This window comes from Cyprinodon variegatus, unplaced genomic scaffold (genome assembly GCF_000732505.1).
Source record: "Cyprinodon variegatus isolate N-32 unplaced genomic scaffold, C_variegatus-1.0 Scaffold926, whole genome shotgun sequence".
NCBI classification, from domain to species: domain Eukaryota; kingdom Metazoa; phylum Chordata; class Actinopteri; order Cyprinodontiformes; family Cyprinodontidae; genus Cyprinodon; species Cyprinodon variegatus.
In genome coordinates, this window is record NW_015151379.1 from 71,068 (window position 1) to 93,455 (window position 22,388).

Consider the following 22,388-nt stretch of genomic DNA (forward strand, 5'->3'; position numbering starts at 1 on the left):
TATATATATATATATATATATATATATATATATATATATATATATATATATATATATATATATAAAACAGAAAATGTTCCATTATTTATATTTAGCGTTATATGTTTTATTTAATGATAATTGCATTTATTAGATGTTTGCAGTTGTAGCCCTTCATAACTAAGTATTTACACATGCTGGATGCTAACTGTGCTAAAAAGCAAGTAGCTCACCTACAGACTCTGTTCTGATTGGCTCTCGTGTTGCTACTGTCTCTACGGTAACTGCTTCTTTAAAGCTAAAGCTAATCTTTGAAATTATCGACCACAGAGGCTAATATTATCCGTGCCAAGTAATTTATCTCATTTATTTCCCTCAGCTGTTCAGGAAGCCCCCCTCCTCCCCTAAGCCACCTACAGACAGGTAACTAAAAATAACCGCTGTCCTTTCAGCTTAACATAAACATGACCAAATAAACTCACCCATATTATCAAGCTCTCCACCAGCGCCGTTTTACTGTTTTCCATTTGTTCCCCCCTTTGGTAAGAAAAAGGAAATAAAAGAGAACAAAAGCAAACGTAAAATCCTTTCCTCCACCTGTTTCAACGAAGCTCTTCCGCTCTGCTCCGCCGCATTTGACCTCACCTGCTGCCAAAGGTAAACTGCTGATGAAAGGTACGTAGTCCAGCAGCGAACAAGCACGATTTACGCCAAGAAATTACGTAAAAAATCTATGAATGGCGCGGCTGCTAAACTACTCGGTGTAGTGTTGCTTGCATGTTTCAGGGATCCGGATCTGACCAATCAGGACTAAGCTTAGATATGATTGACAACTCCTTGGCGCATAGTGACCAATCAGAAAGCAGAATTTGAAGCGTAGATCCACCCTTGTTCTTAAAGAGCGATTAAAGCGTTTTACCCTGCCTCCACTCACAGCACAATGGTAACCTGTGTGTAGAGGTTAAAAACTCCAAGGAAATTTAAATAAACCAAACTTTTCAGAATCATTTGAAAACATATATAAGTGCTGAAAAGAAAATCTGATATAAAAAAAAAGTAAATGAGTCAAAATAAGTTATAGCCTATTCATTTCCAATATTTCTCAAATAGTTTTTATGTATTTATTACATCAAAAAAGGGCTTTCCTTAATTTTTTACTGGCATTAAATACTTTAACCTAAAGTAGTCTACAAAGCAGTTTAGGCCATTGTTTAACGTTTAGTAAACTAAAACCTTAGGAATGTTGATCCGTTTAGTAGTAGATGGTTATAGGATAGCACAGTTTTGCCTTTAAAACTTCTTGTTCTAATCCCATGTTTAGTGCCAGGCAAAAACTTTCTATTTAAAGATACATGACTGCATTTTATTTAGACTTACATTAATTCAATAATTTTAATTTTACTGTAAAACAAACAATTTAAAGCGAATCAAAACAGTGTTTCTAAAACTAATTAAGAATATATACAGACTGAAGGTTTGATAAGTGCAAAAGGATAAAATGCAGGTTCTAAGTGGGAGCCTGCATTACAACACCTTTTGCAGATAGTTGCACAGAGGTCGAGTGGTTCTGATTCTAATGGCGGAGTAATAAGTAGAGAGTCTCCAACAATGTTCAAGCAGTCTTTATTCTACAGCAGCTTTGAACCAGATCCCCAAATGGAGGAAAAACAGACACTGCAATGAGCTTTTCAGCTCCCATTCTGGAGTTCCCCATATTTAAGCACATCTGTTACAATAATTAGGGAAAGATATAAGAATCAGAAACAAAAAATCAGAATGTGCAGCTTGGATTGGGCAAATTCAAGTTTTGTCAAATACTCTCCCATAAAATAAAAAGGTCATATATATAGAAAAAAAAAAGGACAGTTGCTCCAGAAAGGAGGAAATTTAATGGCAACGTCTAAAGTTCTCACTAGATTCAATTTTTCAATTCAATTCAGTTTATTTATATAGCGCCAAATTCACAACACATGTCATCTCATGGCACTTTACAGTTCAACCAGATCATACAGTCAAATTGATACAAAGTTTTCTATCTAAGGAAAACCAATCAACTCATTGACTCTTCAGCAATCCCTCACACTAAGCATGCTTGTAGCAACAATGGAGAGGAAAAACTCCCTTTTAACAGGAAGAAACCTCCAGCAGAACAGGCTCAGTGTGAGCGGCCATCTGCTGAGGCCGACTGGGGTTCAAGGAGACAGAAGCAGAGACACAAAAAGCAGCTGCAAAAGGCGGCCCCGTCCAGGAAACACACAGCCATGCAGACGAGCTCTGAGGCAGCTCCCATGCCAGAGGACGAAGAGAGCACATCCAGTTAGTCAGGGTCAGAGAAACAGGACTACACTGGAAAACAGGCCAAGCTCCAACATCTATAAACAAAGGTGTTGATGGCAGCAGCACAGCTAATGTTTCTCTCCAGGATGGAGTCACAGCCAAACAGGAATAGACGAGGCAAAGCTACTCTGAGGAAAAGCAGAGAGAGCAGAACGTTAGAGATTGAACTAACAGATTCTGCAGAATAGGAGAATAGAGAGAGAATGAAGCAGAATAATGAAATGGGGGTCCCTATGTCCTCCAGCAGTCTAAGCCTATAGCAGCATAACTATAGAGATAGCTCAGGATAACCTGAGCCACTCTAACTATAATCTTTATCAAAAAGGAAAGTTTTAAGCCTAGCCTTAAAAGTAGACAGGGTGTCTGCCTCACGGACTAAAACTGGTAGTTGGTTCCACAGGAGAGGAGCCTGAGAACTAAAAGATCTGCCTCCCATTCTACTTTTAGAAATTCTAGGAACCACTAGTAAACCTGCAGATCCAGCCTGTCTGCCAGATTAAGAAATATAAGTAAAGCTCCTGCATGGTTTCATCCATCTAATGTTAGTTTGACATGTTTAGAACTGTTTCTTGCCGTTAAAGAGATTTCCGACAGACTTATATCAACAGAAATTTCCAGAGTGTGATGTAAGACTGGACATCGCCCACTTAGCCTGGAGGGACACACCCTCTGCGCCAGCTTTCAATGTCTGTCAGTGAGCGTTCATGTTTTATCTGCTGATTTCTGCCACTCTGTGACACTGACCCTCACTGACTGATAGAGACTATTTTTAGATGGCCTAAAGCCAACAGACTCCAGCTTTGATCTGGAGTGCCAGAGCAAATGTTTATCAAGGTAATTGTGCATTGCCAGCTCTCCTGAACTATGTGGGGGTTGTTGTATCCAGGTTCAATGTCAAGCTCTCTGAGAAAATTCTGATGCCGACATCTGACATCCGCTGCAGTATCAGGAGCACCACAGGGGCTCATTTGTTCACACGTATAGTTAAAATAATGTGGTGCAAAAACAATGGTTTAGTGACTAATGATGGCCTGTATAGGAGTTGAATTTTGGGGGGTAGAGCACTTGGGGGGTTTTGTCCTGCTGAAATTCAGTATAAACCAGGAGATAAAAAAGTGTGGTGTTGGCCTGATGGAAGTGACCTCTGACCTTTCATCCTTTATCTCTGTCTGGCTGAGCATACAGAACTAACATTGGTTGGTGTATTTCTATAATGGAAGGTGAGTTTTCTCTTCATCTCTTCAGATCCCATCCTAAACCTCTGCTTTGCTTTTAACGTGCTACACTGTAAAAGCTTTTTTTGGTTGTTTTTGTAGATGTCAGCCTTCCTAATGATTTTAACTCAGGCACAGATTAATTTCAATGAAGCCTTTAAGGCACAAAAATGTCCACTGGATCTGATGGATTCAGCATATCTCAGTTGATAACATTAAAGATAAACAAAAAGCAATGTCTGATTTTTATTCAAGTCTGACCTGCTGGGATTCTGTCCAGAACAAAATAGCTTTTTGAAGAAAAAACTGTTTTTTTTTTTGTTTTTGTTTTTTTTTTAGTAAAGTTAAAATAAAAAATTTCTAAATGTCCCTTTGCTTTTAAATTGTACTTAAAATCTGAAGAATTTATTTCTCTTTTTCAGATTTCAGGAAAATTTTGCTGTTGCATCCTATTAACACAAATATAAAAGAACAGCAAAGTGATTTGAACAGAAAAAAAAAGATCTGCAACAAGTTCTTCAATTAATCTTGTAGTTTTGAATCCAATTATCAGATAATAAAAAAGATGTGTTAAAGAAAAAAGTTTTTTTAATGCATTTAGATATCTTAAATGTGTTAATTGTATAACAAGATATAAAAGGGTAGATTAACTTTTCTGAATGCAAGTTCACAGTCTGTATCTTTCCCAGGTTAGAAAATATGTCGAAATAATAAAATGTAAGATAACTAATTAAGGTGAGTTGAATGTCTCTGGTTTTGGATACTGTTTCATAGATTTAACAACCAGGAGTTCATTGTGAGAGAAATATTGTGTAAAGAGGGTTTTTGGCAGAGTAAACGTAAAGTAAATGATTGGCTAATTCAGATCCCAACCACCAAACAAAGCATGAAGGGAAACTTACACTGACCTCATTTGATCATATGACTCAAACAGTGAAAGTACACATTTTAATTCCTTAATAAGATTATCTAAGAACCTTCATTATAACAGTTTGATTTCAACTCAAATTAGACCTCCTCTTTGCTATAGTCGCTCTACACTCTTATTGATCAGACTCTAGCAGCGCTCCCTTTAAGCAGAAGGACTCCAGCTGATACTGGAGGGTGAAGGTAATCATTAACAAGCAACACGGATTTATTTTCTGCTGCATTGCTGTCAGCCAACACTTTGCTTCCCGCTAGGAAACCGAGACCAAACCTTTCCCTTCCAACCGCTGCTGCCTTTAGAGGACCTGCCTCTGTCTCACAGGTACGTTGGACTTCCTCCTAAACAAAAGTCTTAGTGCTGCTCTTTCTAAAGTTAATTCATTCATTTATTATTTGAGAAATTTAAGCTCAGAGTTGATCTTTGGGGGTGACGTGTTTTATATAATCCAATTCAATTATTTTGGGAGTTATTTCTGATGTTTTTATCATACTGCTGTCAGTTCTGATTTATTTAATAGATTTTAACATTTAAAGCTTAAATTTAATGCTTTACAATTGTCAAATGAAGGACATACAATAATGATTTAAATGGAGGTGTTAGTTTTTTATGTTAGATCATGCAGGTAAAGGGTCAGACTGCAGCTTTCAGAGCATCAGTATGAGTGAGCGACAATCAGAGATGTGTTGATCTCAGACAATCAGAGATGTGTTGATCTTAGTCAGCCTTATCATACTCAAGTGAGAAGTGGTGTGTAAGTATCTACCCACTGGCTGAGATATGACCTTATATTTATGATGCACTTACCTTGGTTATCATGTCATTTTGCAGACAGGATCATCTGCACCCTGAAGCTTTATTGGGTCAGAATCACCCGGCGTCATCCTCAGCATCGACCTGCACACTAGAGCTGCTCATCATGCATGAAAGCTGCTTTAAGGTGAGAGTCATGGTAACATGGTTGCAGTTACACCTGCGTTCTGCAGGTTCTTTAGTACGTGATTATCATCACGCCACCCATCGTACGACTGTAGAATAAACACAATCTTTATTAGGGGTTGTAAGCGGCTTCAGAGGGTTGTTGCCAAACAAAGTTTGTTACAATCCTCCCTGTTCCTCACGTGAGCTTAATCCTTAACCAAACACAAAATCTCTAAAATTGTTTTTGCGTACGTGTTTGCTGTGTCTCAAGAGAAAATCAATCGAGCTTGTCCAGATGACATCCTTAATTTAATGCTTTTTTTGTTTTTCTGTCCATGTGGTTCCCTTCAGGAATCAACGCAGGCCTGTCCGTCCAGGAGCACGGGAGACTGCAGCTGCCCCGTGTGTCTGCAGACGGCTACATTCCCAGTCCAGACCAACTGTGGCCATTTATTCTGTGGTATGAGATCACAAAAACACGCAACCTGACCCACCTCTGTCAGAGTTTACTTAACACAAACCCTTTGATTATTTTTACACTTCTCACATTACAACTTCACATTTCGATTCCTTTCAATGAATGATATTTCTTTTTGGTTTTTCTAAACTTTAGAACTAAAAATCTAATACTGTGGCCAGAAAAAGAAAAAAAGGCAAATAGGACAATCTGTAAGCAGGAACAAGGAAGCTGCTCCAAGTCTATAGGAAGAGTAATTGAGCTTCTACATGAAGGCCAATCCTTAAAGTTTTGTTGACCCTCAGCCGGGTAAAGATCTACTGCATGAAGTCAGATTTATGACAGAAAGGTTTAGATCAAAGCATATTTATGAGTTAGGCTGGCTTATTCAAGGTCCAGCTCCAAATGGTAATGTTTGTAGCTGCTCTTCATTTATTCTGATTATGCTTCAACTGTTTATCAAAGCAGAACGGGCAAAATGTCTCTAGATGTTTAAGGTTGGAACAGAAGTACCATAATGAACCAGAGAGTTGATCTTTAAATAATTAAAAACATGTCTTTTTTTATCACTTCATAGTTAAATCCAAATGGAAACATTAAAGTGGGATTTTTTTAACCTGACAAAAGGTGAAAAAGTTCATTAAGTGTGAATACTTTGTAAGGTACAGTATATCATTTGGTCAATGAGTGATTTAGACTCTGTGCAGCAGCTACAGAGGCCCTAATTGGGGTTTATTGATGTGGAAAAGTGCACAGAGTTTACATTTGTAGTTTATCTACTTGAAGAACCAAAAAAAGTACAAAAAAAAGCAAACAAACAAAAGAAAAAAGGTACTTTAAGTCTTAAAAAAGCCTCGGTTAGAGAGAGAGATCAGCCTTCTGCTGAGTGAACTTCAACCAGAGCTTCGGCTCCAGTCATGCTTTACTTATCAAAGTTTCTCAGGTCATGTCAGCTGAGCGATCCGTTGCTTTCTATATTTGGATATCGATTCCTTTAAGATAGTGATAGTATTTATGACCTAAACCCACTTCTGTTTAACCTTGACTCTGTTACTGATTACTAAACACATGCTCACCTTCAGTGCAACGCCCTGCAGCTATCCCTCAACTAAGTAACCTTTTCAGTTAACGCTCTTATTAATAAATGTTAAGAAATCTTAATTGATGAACTGATTATCTGCTCTTTTTCACATTTCCTTTAAAGATGTATTTTTATCTAATTAAATGTAGTAAAAACTGTTTTTTTTCCATTCGTTTCTGCAGCCAACTGCCTGCTTACCTACTGGAGACATGGCTCCTGGTTGGACGCGGTCAGCTGTCCCCTCTGCAGACAGAAGGTAGACTGATGAAACAGCTTTACTGCAAATCATGAGTGTTTTTGACTATCGGAGGTGTTATTAAAAAAAAAAAACTGGTCATGTTTTCAGGTCAGTGTGCTGTGCAACCTGTTTAAGGAGAGTCGATCAGATCAGCAGTCCAAGAAAGTCCTGGGAGAAATCACAGACTACAACAAACGCTATTCTGGAGCCCCACGAAGGGTCAGTGATCACAGAGACTCCTTTAGCACAGCAGAGTGGTACCCTGGATAGGATTGACGAGAATTATATTCTCATATACTGGAGCTGGGAATGGGATAAGGGTTGAACATGTCTTTATCCAAAAGAAGTGAAACAAAAAAAGGCTGAAGTTAACATTTATAGCAGGTAATGATAGCCTCAGGGATCCTCTTCCTATGCCATTAGGGAATGATGGGGTTCTGGGATGATGAAAGCACAGACTAAGCTGCAGGGACGGAGCATCCAGACTGACATCCTGAGCTCCATTCTCACACGATGGTGCTGCTTGCTCACTAATGTCCTCTAACAAACCTGTGAGGCATTCACAGAGCAGCTAGAGGTTAAACTGCACACAGGTTGACCTTATTCAGAGGATTTTACAGCCAACTGCTGGTCTTCATTTTACTAACAGGCATGACAAGAACAGAGGTTAAGTTTGTCTTATATATCTGTAACAAAAAAAGTTAAACCAATAAATGAGACAATTTATTTCCTCTTCTTTACATTTCTTTGTAATTATCTCTACTTTCTACTTCTTACATTTTAAAAATGGACTCAATTGTTTTATTTGATTTAACAATAGGGAAATTCACTCTCTCTCTCCATTGTTCGGGAGCAGTGTGGTCTTGCTCAGGGACCCACAGTGCAGGCTGTGGGGATCAAACCAGGTACTAGCAACGTTTTTAGAGACCAACTGCTCTGCTCTAACCACTCTGTTGGTATTTTAAAAAATTAAATAATTAGTTTCATCCAATCAATTTATTTCTTTGTGGTTGGACTCGGTGCTGCCCCAATTTCTTGTTCACCACATATCAAAAGAAATAGTTTTTCAATATGTTGCAAAGTTAAATTTATTATTTATAAAACTAAGAAAACTGAGTATAAGGAAGTTGTCATCCAGAATGGTAGAAAAATGTTCCTTTAATAGGGTAGTGTCCTTAACATTTCTTCCTGCATTACTTTTACTTTTATACTTGAAGTAGTTTTAAAAATGGTACTTTGATACTTTTGAGTAAAAATCTTAACTTGATGTTTTCAAACAGTAGGTTTTATACTTCTATTTTAGTAATAAACATGAATACTTTTGTCCCCTCGGTCTGTGGTTGTATTGAGATAAGAGGTCAAAGGTTAAAGGTGATGCTTTGATATCCAGACTGTATTTGAAGGCCTGATGTTTGAATCCCTCCATGTCTCCATTCTGACCTGCTCTCTTTTATCGTGTTCCTTCCAGGTGACCGACTACCTCTGCGATGCGCCTCTCCTCCTGCAGTTACTGACCCGCGGTCTGGGCACCATGGGAGGTCTGGTCTGGCTCTTCCTGTTCAGGGTGGCCCTGTGCTGTGTGGGGACCGTGGTGTCCATCTCCTCGCCTGAGGCGGACCCTACAGCTTCGCCATCGAGCCAGCTGGAAACTGACCCCTCTCTCTGCGGACTGTTGGGGGTTCTGGATGACCTGGTGGTGGTCTTTCTGCTGCTCCTCTGCGTCATTAATGTTAATCAGCAAATCACACCAGAAGGGGGACCCTCGCCAAACAGGACGACCTCACAGGAAGTAACGGGGAGCTCACTGTAGTTTAATGTTGATGCACCGTCAGTATAAGCTGCTAGAAAATGGACTTTTTACTCTCCGCCTGTTTGGATTAGCAGATGAGAGGATATTGATAAGTGCTGTTTGCTAAGAGTGTGGGAGTGGGACGCCGTCTGAGCCCCTCAGACTGTGGACTGTTGCCAAGTGTTTACAGAGCTTATGTAACCGTGATGCGTTCAAACGCAGCACGCTGGTTCAGCTCTTGTTACAACTCATCGAGTTCCTAAGCTGATGTTCAGTTGCTGGATGAACATTTCTAATCAAAAGGAAAGAAATGTGTTGATCTGCAGAAAATGACTTTTTTTTATCCAGGAACTTGTCTGTGATGCCTTCCCTGTATATATGTGACACCTTGTGAAGTTGTTTTATGGTGAAAATAAAGAATATTTATTGTTTAATAGTGTTCATCTTTATTCCCATCACAGATTATTTTTTCATACAGACTTATAAGCAGGTTTAGTTTGAAATGTTACAGCAAAGTAGCTGATGATTTCAGCATGATTAGTGTTTGGTAGTTTAATAAAACACGTAAACATCTCTGTCAGGATTGTTAACCGTCTCCAACGTTAAACAAAGACAAATGTAACAGGGAGCTAAAGCTGCAGCGTCAATCTGTGCCGCTGCACCAGGCGGCTGCATTCCTGAACATTCGCAGCCAGGGGGAAGGTGTCAACGAAAGTCTGAGGCCCCTGGGAGCCCAGGGCCACTGCCAGCCAAGGGTGCAGCGCTCCGGGTGGGGCATCATGGCCAGGTGCCTCCCGTCCCTGGAGCACAGGCCCGCGATACCCTGAGGGGAGCCGTTAGGGTTTAGAGGGTACTCCTCGGTGGGACAGCCCTCGTCGTCAAGGTAACGGAGAGGGGCGAGCCCAGAAGAGGTGATCAGGTCCTGGACCTGAGAGCTACGGAAGGACATCAGACCTGCAGGACAGGAAGAGGATTGGAGCAGATTAATGACAAACACAGCGGCAGATTCTACTCAGCCACACAGATCCCTGCTGTCTTTACAGAGCTGTTCATAAAGCTACTGAGGAAGTTCAACCGTTCAAACTTTATCATTTACTCACTGCTGCGTGACCCAAACAGATCTGAAGTAGTTTGGACTTTTACCTTCTCCGTGTGCAACCCACACCCCCAGAGCAGAACCCTCCATGCCTCTCAGCCAGATGGACGGGGACTTCTGGATCCCAACGCTGACGAAGCGAGACTCAAACCTCCCGGAACGATTGTGAGTCAGAACCACTTCAGAGTCTCAAAAGAAAAGAAAAAGGGAGAAAAGATTTTTTTTCGGCACTCTGGGTCTCTGAACATAACCTTTAACCCCCCCACTGCTCCCCAGGCGTCCTACGAGGGCAGCCCACTGCTCCCGAGGCGTATATATAGTATATATGCAGAGGTGGATTTTACCAATTTAAGATCAATAAAGTTCAATTAAATTAATTTAATTAATCTTTTCAAATAAAAAACCTGCCTTACTTAAAATAATCTTTGCTTATTTATTTGAACCAAAATGAATGTAAACTTGTATACATTTGTAGTAGAAACTTTGTCCTGTAAAGAGACATCTATTAATCCAATAATGTAAGAACTTATTTATTGCCCTTTAATCTCACCTTTTCCGTCCTCTCCCTCTCCCACCCAGCCCAGCAGGGCCAGCAGCTGGCAGCCATTGCAAACTCCCAGACTCACAGTGTCTTCCCTCTGCTGGAAGTGATCAAATTCTGCTTTTGCCTTTGGGTTGAAGGCAACGGTTGCAGCCCAACCTTAAGGAAAGAGGTGGAACGTTACACACGGAGGAACCCTGCGCCTGAACACCCTCTGTGATCAGGTGTTAGGATGCTTTACCCTTAGCTGACCCCAGCACATCTGCGTAGCTGAATCCTCCCACAAACACGACCGCCTTGAAGGGCTGGAGGGTTAAGGAGGCGGAGCAGAGGTCCTGCATGGTGACATCCCAAACCTGCAGAGGTTACAGGTTAAAATAAGAACTGATTCTCTGACAGCAGCTCCGATGCTGAAGGTGTCGTTGCTGACCTCAAAGCCTGCCATGTACAGAGAGACGGACATCTCTCGGTCTCCGTTGCTGCCTTCCTCTCTTATCACAGCAACTCGTGGCTGAGCTGCAGCTGTAGGACGATAAGAGAGCCGACTCAGTAAGCTGGATTTAACCTCTTAAAACCTTAGGTGGGGGGTAATAACTCAGAATGCATAAAATTCCACCGGTAAAATCTTTACCAGCAGGGGGAGCCATTGCCCACAGCTCCAAGCTGACACCAAAAGTTCTAAACCTAACAGCTCTGCAACTGTTGGAGCTAGAGGTCTGAAATTTTCTGCATTTGTGGATGACTTGATGTAGAACAAATATAATACAATAAAACGTGCCTTTTCTCAAGAATGTCTTTATTACTACTGTTTAAAAAAGACCTATCGTTTCCGAGAATAAAAAAAAAACAACGAGTCATAAACTGATGCAGGTTGGTCTGTGTTCTAGTCACCCAATTTTAATTTATATATTAGGAAACTAGAGGGTGTTCGCTTTCAAATAACGTATTTCACATGTAATTTGGGCTTACAGTTACTAAGTTACTTGCTTTTCCATTTGGGTATGCAAAATAGGCGAGGATTACCCAAAATGAGGTGGATGTTAAGAAGTTTAAGATTTAACTATACTAATAGGTACAGCCTAAAGGAGTAGTGGAGCATCTTTAGGTTTTGGGGATAGGATTATCTATCGATAGTCCTGCATGCTGACCTAACGCTTTAAACCGCAGAAGAGGCAGGTTTACATTCAAAGTCTATGGCTGACGCGCATCAAGGCGCATCAGGAGGTGCTGCAGCGCGTGTAGAGCAGCGCCTCATGAGCTTCTGAAGCATGTGACACTCTTCACAAGCCGCAGAAGTTTAAAAAATTGAACTTTTGCTGCTCGACGCGCCACATCAACCAATCAGAGGAGCTGAGAGCTGGCAGGGAGACAGACACAGCTCTGCTGATGCAGAGCGCTGTGATCACTCCTCTGAAACAGTTTAACAACTCCTTAATTAACTTAAAATGTAGAAACCTGCAGGCAGAATATGTTTGCTTTTATTATCCTGGTGTCTGCAGTTTGAACCACATAACTGCTTCCAGCAGCAGTAGAGGAAAACCCTCAAGAAGCACCCGGGCCTGAGGCAGCTGCTGCTGGGGATTCCCAGAGACAGCGCACCACTGGTATGTGGGGGTCTGACAGCAAAAAATTATTTTACAGAAGATGTTTCAGGTGGATTTTAACATGTAAAAATATATTAAAACTACTTTTTATCCACTTATAACAGCAAATATAGCAAAGCCGCTCTCTGCCATTGATCACAGGAGCAGCAGAAGCATCAGAACAGTTTACTGGACGCTCTTATGGTGCGTCTGACCTTAACGTGTACAAGCACCAAAAAAACGAAGCAGCAGGCGCTTTAGTTGTGAACGTAGCATAAGAGTCGCAAGAAGCAAACCGTCTTAAAAACTTTTGAGATGAAGAACGAAATTAGACAAGAGGATATTTGGGAGTTTCTTTCACGTGACGGAGGAGGAGCAGGTTGGCTGGTCTGATTTAAAGTGATGGATGGAAGGATGGATGGATGGTCTTTACTTTATTAGCTGGCATATGTTAGTTACGGATGTTTAGCACATATCTTTATATATACATTTATTCATGGTTCCGGTTTCTCTTCCTTATCAAAATGATGAGCTATACTCTGTCAGTCTGTCACTGAAGATCCACAGAAAATGGGTAAATGTGTGATCAAAATGTGTCAAATTCAAAGCATATAAACATTTCCAATAATCGCTAACACTAGAGCCAGTTATACTTCCTTACTGAGCTGCTTCATGTTTGGAGTTTCAGAGGGGTCAAAGGTCAGTTTAAAGTACGGTTGCGTCCTCTTAGAAAGCCCCTCCTCCTCCTGCTTCACACACAGCTCGTCAGCTTGAAGGCGCTCCAGCTGGAAGCTGGTTTCCTCCCAGGCTGCTCTGAGTTCAGGCAGGGCCTCATAAAGGACCTCCTGTCCGTCCACCTGGACTCGGACCTGGCAGGCGACAGGGGAGGAGAATCAGCAAACGGTCTGAGCGCGGTCTGCGCTAAAAATAAAATGTGTCACCTTAGCATCAGGACCAAAGCCGCAGGTTCTTCCGATGTGATGGCACTGCAGGCCTCCGTCCCTGTATCTCTGACTGACAGCCTCTAGGTGGGTCTGACAGACCTCCAGAACCAAACCCAGCTCCTCGCTGAACAGCAGCTCCATCACTGCACATATAAAGAGACAATGAAGGCCCACCAGTCTGATCCAATATCTAAATAAGATCCTTGTAAAGAAACTCAGTCTTAAAAAGGCGTCTCAACATTTTGACAATTTCTGCAGGAAGTTATATGGAGTTATAAAAATAAACGTGTCAATTTTTTGTGAAGTAATAAAGCAAGGATCCTTATGTACATCTGATAAAACCTGATCAATTTTCTTTGCCTGTGAAGAACCGTTATGATGGACGTTTTGTTAACCTGTGAGGATTTCTGGAGAGAAAACAGCTAAATAGAAAAGAAGCAGCTCAAATAAACAGTATTTGATCCAAATCTTAAAAAGTACATCGGAGAAATTGATTAACTGTTTTATTTGATAAAAGACCAAAGTTTTTTAACCTGTTAGGAGACAAAGAGCACCTGGGTTTCTAGAATTTGGAAGCTTGTGCTTCAGTTTCTATGGATCCTGCAGTAAAAATGTGGAGCGAATGGTGAAAGGAAGCAGGTGGAAGCAGACGAAGGATGGGAAGAGGCTGAATGCTTGGTGGACAGATCAGTGAGATGCAGACCTCCGGATCCTTCTGAAGAAAGCTCAACGTCGAGGCCACGGTTTCCAGCAAACGCCATCTCCAACAGGCAGGAAATGAGGCCTCCATCGCTGATGTCATGTCCTGCGCTGATTAGACCATCTGAGCACAGAGAGATTAACTTATATTTAGACAACTGGGATTGCAATAAAACAACAAAAATGCCTTTTAGGTGCCTTTGAGATCACAATAGATTACTCTCTACTGAGATACTGATTCTAACCAGCAGGGGGCAGTTTGGTCCTGCTAAAATTCTAGGAAATGAAGGAAAAAAATACTATTATTGAAGACCTAACCAAATTAATTTAACTGAAAATATTCAATGTTTTCCTTTGGGTGATTAAAGGGTTGCATTTTATCCGTCAGCAAACTGACCCTCCAGGAGCTTCTGGGTGGTGTTGAAACAGGCGATCAGGTATTCAGGATGATCCAGGTCAGGAGAGCGGTCTCCCAGCTGGCTGTAGCACTGAGCCAGGGCGGAGCCACCGAGGCGGCGGTGACCTGGACTGATAGGAACCCATAACAACACTCCTGGAGGGAGAAAAACACAGAAACGGCACAATGTGAATTCTGTTCTAGATCCTCCCTCTCTTACCATCAGCGTATCTAACCTTTATCATCTGGATCCTGAAGATCTGGCGTCACCGTGGCAGTGATGTCAGGGCAAACAGCATACGCAGAAATAACCAGAGCACCTGAGAGAGACGAAATCCTATTAAACTCCCGAACACATGCAGATGAAAACATGCATGCAGCAGAAAAAGGACAGGTGGGTTTCTGGGTCTTTTTTATATAAATTTTATGCTGGAATCAAACAGCAGGTCTCAGGTGGAATCTGTGTTTGGACATGTAGTTTAGAAGAAAAGCCACGATGGAGATTTTTTAATCATACAGGGGCCAGATATTTTTTAGCAGCACAAGACTTCTAATAGCTTGGTTTAAAACGGTTAAGAGAGGCTGATACACATCCAATATTTTATGTTTTGGGCTTTTATACTTTTTCTGCAAAGAAATGACTAAATGACTTTTAGAAACTGTTTAAAGTTAAATTCAACTTAATTTAGTTACTTTCTATATCACCAATTCACAACATGTCATCTAAAGGCACTTTACAGAGACAATTCAATCGCATTATACATCAGATTGGTTCAGTTTTCTATCCAACCCCAAATCCCACATCCTCTTCACCGACCCCCAACCCCTGCCCCCCCGATGCTTTCCAGACCGCCTGCGCAAAGCAAAGCCTACAGCCTCCGCTGTTCCTCCTCTCTTGCTCCGCTCTGAGTTCCTTGGAGCTTGAGGAGAGCATTCGTGATATTATCATTTGTTATTCAAAGGAAAACAATACAAGGTAATGAAAGCTTAATTTAATATGACATTAAATATCACAATCAGCATCCATCACACATGCAGTTTCCCCGAACATTTTCTTTTCGTCATGAGTCCTTGAATTAAGGATTACTAGGGTAATACAAAATTGGTTTGTTCTTTACTTCCAAACTCAGAATCTTTTCATCCATTCCTACGATAAGAAGTTTCTTTTAAAGTTGTGAGATGCGCTCTTTGACAAGATTTGATGGATTTTTTAAATTATATTTTGATTGAGATGATTAATCTACTTCCTGGTTCGCTGGATGACCAATCGTCTGCCTTCTTTGCTCTAATTTGTAGTTACTGAGTGGTGATTACCATATTTTACTTTGACAAACTGGATCTTTGCGACGTTCTTTTTCCTGTTTGGTGCGATTGTGGATCTTGACCACCTGGTCTTCCAACAGATCGGAGTGGAGCAGAAAAGAGCTTTGCTCCGTATTTTGACGGTGAAGGTGTTTGTGGACGGTGACGTTCGGAGGAGCAGCGGTGGATGTGGAACAGTTCTTAGGGGCGACAGTGCCGTCGGATGTAGGAGTTTCCCCTGAAATCGCCCGGCTCTGACTTTCAGTGTCGTTGTGTCCTTGGGCAAGACACTTCACCTCTACTGATGGTGGTGGCACCAGTGTACGGTAGCCTCGCTTCTGTCAGTGAGCCCCAGGGCAGCTGTGGCTACAATGTAGCTTGCCACCATCAGTGTGTGCGTGAATGGCTGAATGACTGAATGTAGTGTAAAGCGCTTTGGTCAAGTCTCCTGACTTGGAAAAAGGCGCTATATAAGTACACTGACTGACTAACAGGACTGCGCAAGTGCTGGATGCAGGAAATGCGTGAGCGGAGCAGTGATGGATGATGTTGAATCTTGAGGTATTGCTGACATTGCATTGCTGACTCTGCAGCAATCCCTTACAGGAGTTAAATCTCCCTTTTAACAGCAAGAAACCTCCATAAGAACCAGACTGACAGTTAGCTGAAGCCACTGAACCTCCTTTTGAGATACGATTAAAACCATTTTTGGACATTTTCTCCATCAGCATGTCTCCCATCTGAGGCTGAGGTCAATTAAACTATAAACAGACGGGTAATAGACTGTGGCCGTTTCACAATCGGTGTAAATGTGCTTTCTCGTGTGCTCGAAAAGCGTCATCAGCCTCAGCACTAGTACTGTTCTAATTCACAAGAACAAAAAGACAGAGAAAGGACAAAGTCCCCGGATGTTGTTCTCGCCCCTCCCTCTTTACCCAGCATGCATCAGAGCAGACTTGTCCGTTCTCGAGCTGTCCCAGCATGCACTGCAGCAGCAGCAGCTTCCAGGTTAGCGCTCACAGAGCTCAGAGTATTAAGTTAAAAGTTCTCTTTTCTGTCGCCGTTGTTCAATAAAAGTAGATTTTAAGATCATTTGAGGCGAGAACATTATACTTTAAAGCGTCACTATGTTGCACATTTACTCATTTAGTGGGTCATTTAAAAAAAAGTTCAGATGTTGAGGACTGTGGCAACCAGCGGACCTCAGAGTCTAACGGTAAGCGTGGCTAACCGCAGCCCGTCTGCAGTTTTCCTCTCAGCATAGCCGTGTGTGAAGGACCGCCGGCTCTGATGGCGATTTTTTTGTTTCTTTTGGCAAAATGTTCATGTGATTTGTGTTTATCTGACTGTGTTCATTATTATTCCCCCACTAGATGAAAAAAGTAAGAATTTATTATTATCTATTAATAACAGGAGGTGAAAGTACCTGGAGCTTTGACGGTCTCCGTCCCCACTCTAGCTGCCATGCTCAGGGAGTCCTTGCCCCCGTCGATGGCCACCCCCAGCTGGCCCATGACCTCACACATCGCTTTGCAGGCCTCCCACAGAGAGGCCCCCTCACCCGGCAGCTTGGCAGCCCACATCCAGTTCCCACTGCACTTCACGTCCTGAAATGAACAGGAAACGTTTTCTTCAGAGGTAGGATTACAGCGTTTGTTCTTTTCTCGAAGCTCGTGACACGTTTCTGTTGCTTTCGTAGGGAAGTTGACCTTCAGAGCCGTGACTCTGGCGAACACCAGGTTGGTCAGAGCCTCTCCTACAGCCATCCTGGCCCCCGCCGCAGGACAGACCAGACCTTTCACTGGCTGCTCCCCGATGGCCGTGGCCGCTCCCTCCAGGCTGAACGGCGACAGAGCGACGACGGCCACGTCGGCAAGCGGAGTGTGAAGAGGGCCGACGCACTGTTGCTGGGCAACCAGCCCAGTCACAGAGCGATCCACCTGACGATGGAGGGAGCAGAGTCACAATAACTGCACACTAACCACCAGAAAATCAAAGAACTGAGCTACTGGATGCAGGAGGTCACCTTGTTGGTGAGGTAGCGTTTGGAGGCCACAGCAGGCAGACGTAGAACCCGCTGCAGAGCGTCTCTGACCGTCAGCTTAGGAGGAAGAGTCAGGGGCTTATGGGTGGGAGCCAGACGCTCCATCTTAAACTCTTTTTGTGGCATCTTGCCCAGAACCCACTCCAGCTGCAGGTCGACAGGATGCCGGACAGCGTCTGCCTGTTGGCCGCTGCCTCCCTCATCATCCACCAGCACAATCTGGGTAAGAACACATGAAGATTAACACACAACTGTAATCTGCAACGGACAAAGATTTATAAAACACACCTTTCCATCGCCTGTGATGTGTCCCACAAAGTCAACAGGACACTTTTCCCGCTGACAAACCCTCTCCAGGTAAGACTTGTCAGACGGACGCAGCAGAAGAGCGTTGCTCTCCTGATACTCTGCCCCCCACAGCTCCAAAACACTCAGCGTGGGGTCGCCTTTCTGCACACAGATACATTGGACAAGGAGGAAAAAGACAGAATCAAATAAACAGCTAAAAATGTCTTTGGCAGCATACCCAGAATCCTCTGCGCTGTGAAGCCCAGAGGAGCTCTGATAGGAAGGTTCAGATGAAGCAGTCAGGACGCCGAGTGCAGAGCGGCCATAACTGTTCCTATTTTTAATGCATTTAATGTTTAATTGTTATGGTTTAATTACCAAAGTTTATACATACAGCCTGGTACTTGATTTAATATGTGTAACTGCTAAATATATGATGGGCCTTCCTGTTATCTGCTTCAGCTCTTGTTCTTCTCCTCAGCCTAGAAAAGCTGCAGATAAACAAATGTTTAACTTTTAAAAAAGGTTCTTAAGCCTCTATGCCTCACAAACATCCCACTGATATCCAAAGTGAACGTTGCCATGACAACCCGGCACAGTTTATTCCCTGATCAGAGAGGGTCCCACCTGGACAGAATGGATGATTTCTGGTGTGTCTCTAATTCAAGATGAATTTATTTGTGTGCAAATCTGAGGAAAAAGGGTTTAGTGTGTTTTTTTCCTCTGCATTGATTACCTTAAACTTGCTGCAGTAGATCACGGCGCCCGCTGGCTCACTGAGCTCCTTCAGAACGTTACCTGAAGATGAAAACTCGTCAGACCCCAATTCTTAGGTTTAACAAACATGCTGTGCATCAAAGTCTAGAGGCTAGCACCGTTCCCTCCGGCTCCCTGGTCGTGGATGCTGCAGATGGGGTTCCCGGTGCTTCGTTCCAGACAGGCCCTCAGAGCGCGGTTCATCTTCTGCTCCATCTCAGCATCTCCTCTCTGAACTGCTCCCAGATCCCTCTCACTGCAGTTATCTCCTTGAACCTACGATAAATAGGACGCCTTATAACAAATGCCAAAAACAAAGTTAATTAGCGCCTTGTATGGATTTTCGGGGGTTCACACCTGAACAGAAGAGGCTGCTCCTCCTCCCACGCCGATCCGATACACCGGCCCGCCGATCTTTACCACCTCCATCCCTGATAGCAAACAGCCGGACAGAGAGTCATCGATCGATGAGCAAAGATAGCAGCAGAATTGATTACTGCAACAGGCCGTTACACAGCACCAGCTTCTGCCTCTTCTTTCTTCACATAGGCGTCTTCGATCGAGCCAAGGCCGCCGCTGAACATGATGGGCTTAATCCACTCCCGTCGCTCGCCGTTAGCCAACCGCATCCCAAAGGAACGGGCAAAGCCTAGAGGAACAAGACTATATAATTACAGTGATCCAATGTTCCAACTTCCTCTGAGCAGATATTAAACCACAGCAACTAAAATCTAACTTTACTGCCTCTGACTAAATCCAGCAGTGACGTGTTGACGTTGAATTTCCTCACCCGAGAGGACGGGTTCCCCAAACTTGTTGCCGTAGTCTGAAGCGCCATCGCTGGCCTCGATGGCCACCTGCAGTGGGGGGGCAAAGCTGGACGGATACTCCCAGCCCGCTCCTTCCTGCTCCCAGGGGAGGCTGTACCCTGCAGGGGAAGACAGAGAGAAAAGTCATGTCTGTTTGAGTTTATGACCATCTTTCCACTGATCGTGCTTAAATGCTCCTACAGATGCTCTATTATGCACAAATTCAACGTTGTCTTTAATGACATGCAGCCTAAAGGCCAGAACACACCGAATGCAACAGAAAATCATGTCTGACAAGGCCGTGGCGTTTAGCGCTCACTAAATGTCAATGGGGATGATCACACCTGTCAGGATTTAATGCAAAGGGGGCTGTATAGGTCCGACTGAGATACAGCCCGGGTCTATTTTAGTCGGACTACGCAGCAATTCAGCTGCAATTTCAAGGGTCTGACAGGAAGAGACGCAGTTACAAAGTAAAACACATCGGCTTTGGGGGTAAAGCACAAAGTACAAGTATATAGTAAGCAGGACAGACTGGTGCAAAAGCAATAAATGAAACATTAAGAAATATAAAAGTTTCCCCATGATAGGAGTTCAGGAGGACAGAAAACTGATAAAGTAGTGATCCTCTTTGAGCATCACAGAAACCAAAATAACGATGGTCAGACAGAACTAAGCGCAGCGCATCTCTCTCAACTCTTTATGGTTTTTCTTTCTTTAGATGTAGATCTAATGGGCTCTATGCACAGCTCCACTACTTCCTGAATTTAAAGCAGCTCCTTTGTTTCCTGTCTTTCATTACTGGACGAACTGATTAATCCAGGTGTTTCTGGCCAGTTACTTAGGTCATACACACCTGGATTAATCAGTGCATCCAATCATGAAAGACAGGAAACAAAGGAGCTGCTTTAAATTCAGGAAATAGTGGAGCTGTGCATAGAGCCCATTTTTTTTAACACATGAAAATGATCTGTTCTGCTTAGAGATGTTGTACAGATTTGTTAAGCTTTGCTTTATAGCTGCGCTTTTGTGCACTGCAAAAACGATCGAAAAATAAGCTAAAATTTCTTAAATTAAGTGTATTTACTCTTAATTTGAGTGAGTAAATGATTTGATTTGCCAATGGAATGAGTATTTTTACAGTTAAAAGCAGACATTTAGATAAAATGCATGTGAAATAAGACAATGCAACTGTGTTTTTCTTATTTTAAATGTAAATTAACTTGTTCCATTGGCAAAATATCTTTTTTACCTCCTCAATCTAAGAATAAATGCACTTATTTTAGGGAAAATAACTTATCTAGAACTCCATTTTTTAACTGTGTTTTTTTTTTTTTTTTTAGAAATTTTCATAGACAAGTCAAATGTGGGAAACTATTTCAATTTGTGTATAGAACAGAGACAGATGTGAAACAATTCTGCAAAGATCTGCCTACGCTGCCTAGTCAGAACCTCTCTTTGTGCAATCAGCGTGACACGGAAAAAAATCGGATTGGAGATTAAAAAAATTTACACAACTTATGTATTTAGGCCTCAACACACAGCAAAAAAAATTTTAATCTCAATAAACCATTTTTTTTTTTTTAAATATGTGCATTTTTTCATGAATTAAGGGGGTAAGCGAGACACTTTGCCAATAGCAAATTACATTTGAAATAAGAAAAAACAATTGCATTGTCTTATTTCTAGTGCACATGATCTAAAATACTCATTCCATTGGCAAATCATCTAATTTACTTGCTTAAATTAAGGGTAAATACACTTAATTTAAGAAAGTTTTACCAATTTTTAGATTGTTTTTGCAGTGTAGATCTACTCCAGACTTAAGAAGTCCTCAGAGAATTTGGAAAGAGACTCAAAACTGAGACTAAAATGAATATTTCATCATTTCTTAGGTCTGTAAAGTTGCATTTAAATCAGGGGTCACCAACGCGGTGCCCGCGGGCACCAAGAGGCCCTCAAGGACCACATGGGGGTCCCTCTTCGTCTTCTGAAAACAGAAGAACTCACTCAGTGGGTTAAGTTTAATTTATTTTATTTTTTTCTGTTGCTGTACTTTTTAATCATTTATGTATTATTTCATCATGTTAACTATTTCATCCTATTTCAGTGGTTTCAAAATGACAATATTAAAAAGAAAATTAGAAATGAATAAAAGAATAAAATGAGAATAAAAATGAGTTTTTATGGATGAGATTTACTGTAGGTGAACACTGATCCCTCCAGCTCATAGGTCAGTGTTGGTAGCCCTTCCTATGACTCGGTAGCCATGAAGTAGCCCTCAGCCCTAAAAAGGTTGGTGACCCCTGATCTAAATGCACTAGGAGCTTCTGTCCTCTGAACAGATAAGATCCAAGTCATGATAAAAGATCCATGTCTGGAATAAAAGAACTAAAATTAGCATTAAGTCAAGCATGGCAGTGGGGGTGCAATGGTTTGGGCTGGCAGGTTAATGCAAACACTCATCTCTGACATTGGACTGTCACAGCAGGCAGCGTTGCAGCTTAGTGTAGTTTAGTTTGAGCTTCACATGTTAGACGGAGACAAAGCAAAGCCTTTTCTGGCCAAAGCAGGAATGCGCTTCAGTTAAAAAAGAAAAATGGCTGACAAACTTCAATCCAATTCCTGACATTTGCTGCATTAAACCTTTTGTTTAACAGAGTTTTCTCGGTGACAAGAAAGAGAAACAGTCATCAGACCTGCTCTGAGAAACCGATTCGTTCCACCATTACCTCAACATGACGTCCACACATATGGGACCATCATACAGTATATACCGCTTAATTACGTTACACCAGCAAAGAAAAATGCATTAAATACATAAACGTTATAATGTGGGAGGATCATCAAAAATGAAGTTTGCTTGAATTGAACAGCTCTTCCTCCTTCAGCTTAGGATCTACTGGAACAGGCTGGCATGCTGAACGGAGCCGGCGGCCTTTAGAAATGATTTACAGACCTTATTGACCAGCTTCAGGCTTTCTCTTG

The 22,388-nt window shown here is 42.0% G+C and overlaps 2 protein-coding genes across 2 annotated transcripts in view; one reads left to right on the plus strand and one right to left on the minus strand.

The window, feature by feature from the left end:
- The first annotated feature begins 3,529 nt into the window (after positions 1–3,529).
- LOC107099971 (E3 ubiquitin-protein ligase RNF170-like) lies at positions 3,530–9,219 on the plus strand. The gene is made up of 7 exons (XM_015398311.1): positions 3,530–3,536; positions 4,713–4,779; positions 5,287–5,395; positions 5,728–5,836; positions 7,097–7,170; positions 7,261–7,371; positions 8,621–9,219. The coding sequence occupies exons 1-7, from the start codon at positions 3,530–3,532 to the stop codon at positions 8,960–8,962; spliced, it is 819 nt and encodes a 272-aa protein (XP_015253797.1). The 3' UTR covers positions 8,963–9,219.
- Positions 9,220–9,379: 160 nt separating this feature from the next.
- Positions 9,380–22,388, minus strand: part of pfas (phosphoribosylformylglycinamidine synthase) — a 25,034-nt gene continuing 12,025 nt past the window's right edge. Inside the window, exons 10-28 of the mRNA XM_015398326.1 lie at positions 19,382–19,519; positions 19,112–19,240; positions 18,949–19,022; positions 18,711–18,867; positions 18,572–18,633; positions 17,836–17,997; positions 17,530–17,766; positions 17,213–17,443; positions 16,930–17,110; positions 14,438–14,521; positions 14,202–14,357; positions 13,809–13,928; positions 13,103–13,248; positions 12,823–13,030; positions 11,009–11,100; positions 10,820–10,934; positions 10,588–10,737; positions 10,085–10,225; positions 9,380–9,895 (exon numbers count right to left, since the gene is read on the minus strand). Coding sequence (XP_015253812.1) covers positions 9,585–9,895; positions 10,085–10,225; positions 10,588–10,737; positions 10,820–10,934; positions 11,009–11,100; positions 12,823–13,030; positions 13,103–13,248; positions 13,809–13,928; positions 14,202–14,357; positions 14,438–14,521; positions 16,930–17,110; positions 17,213–17,443; positions 17,530–17,766; positions 17,836–17,997; positions 18,572–18,633; positions 18,711–18,867; positions 18,949–19,022; positions 19,112–19,240; positions 19,382–19,519 — 2,894 coding nt within the window. The 3' untranslated portion in view covers positions 9,380–9,584. The remainder of the gene's footprint in view (positions 9,896–10,084; positions 10,226–10,587; positions 10,738–10,819; positions 10,935–11,008; positions 11,101–12,822; positions 13,031–13,102; positions 13,249–13,808; positions 13,929–14,201; positions 14,358–14,437; positions 14,522–16,929; positions 17,111–17,212; positions 17,444–17,529; positions 17,767–17,835; positions 17,998–18,571; positions 18,634–18,710; positions 18,868–18,948; positions 19,023–19,111; positions 19,241–19,381; positions 19,520–22,388) is intronic.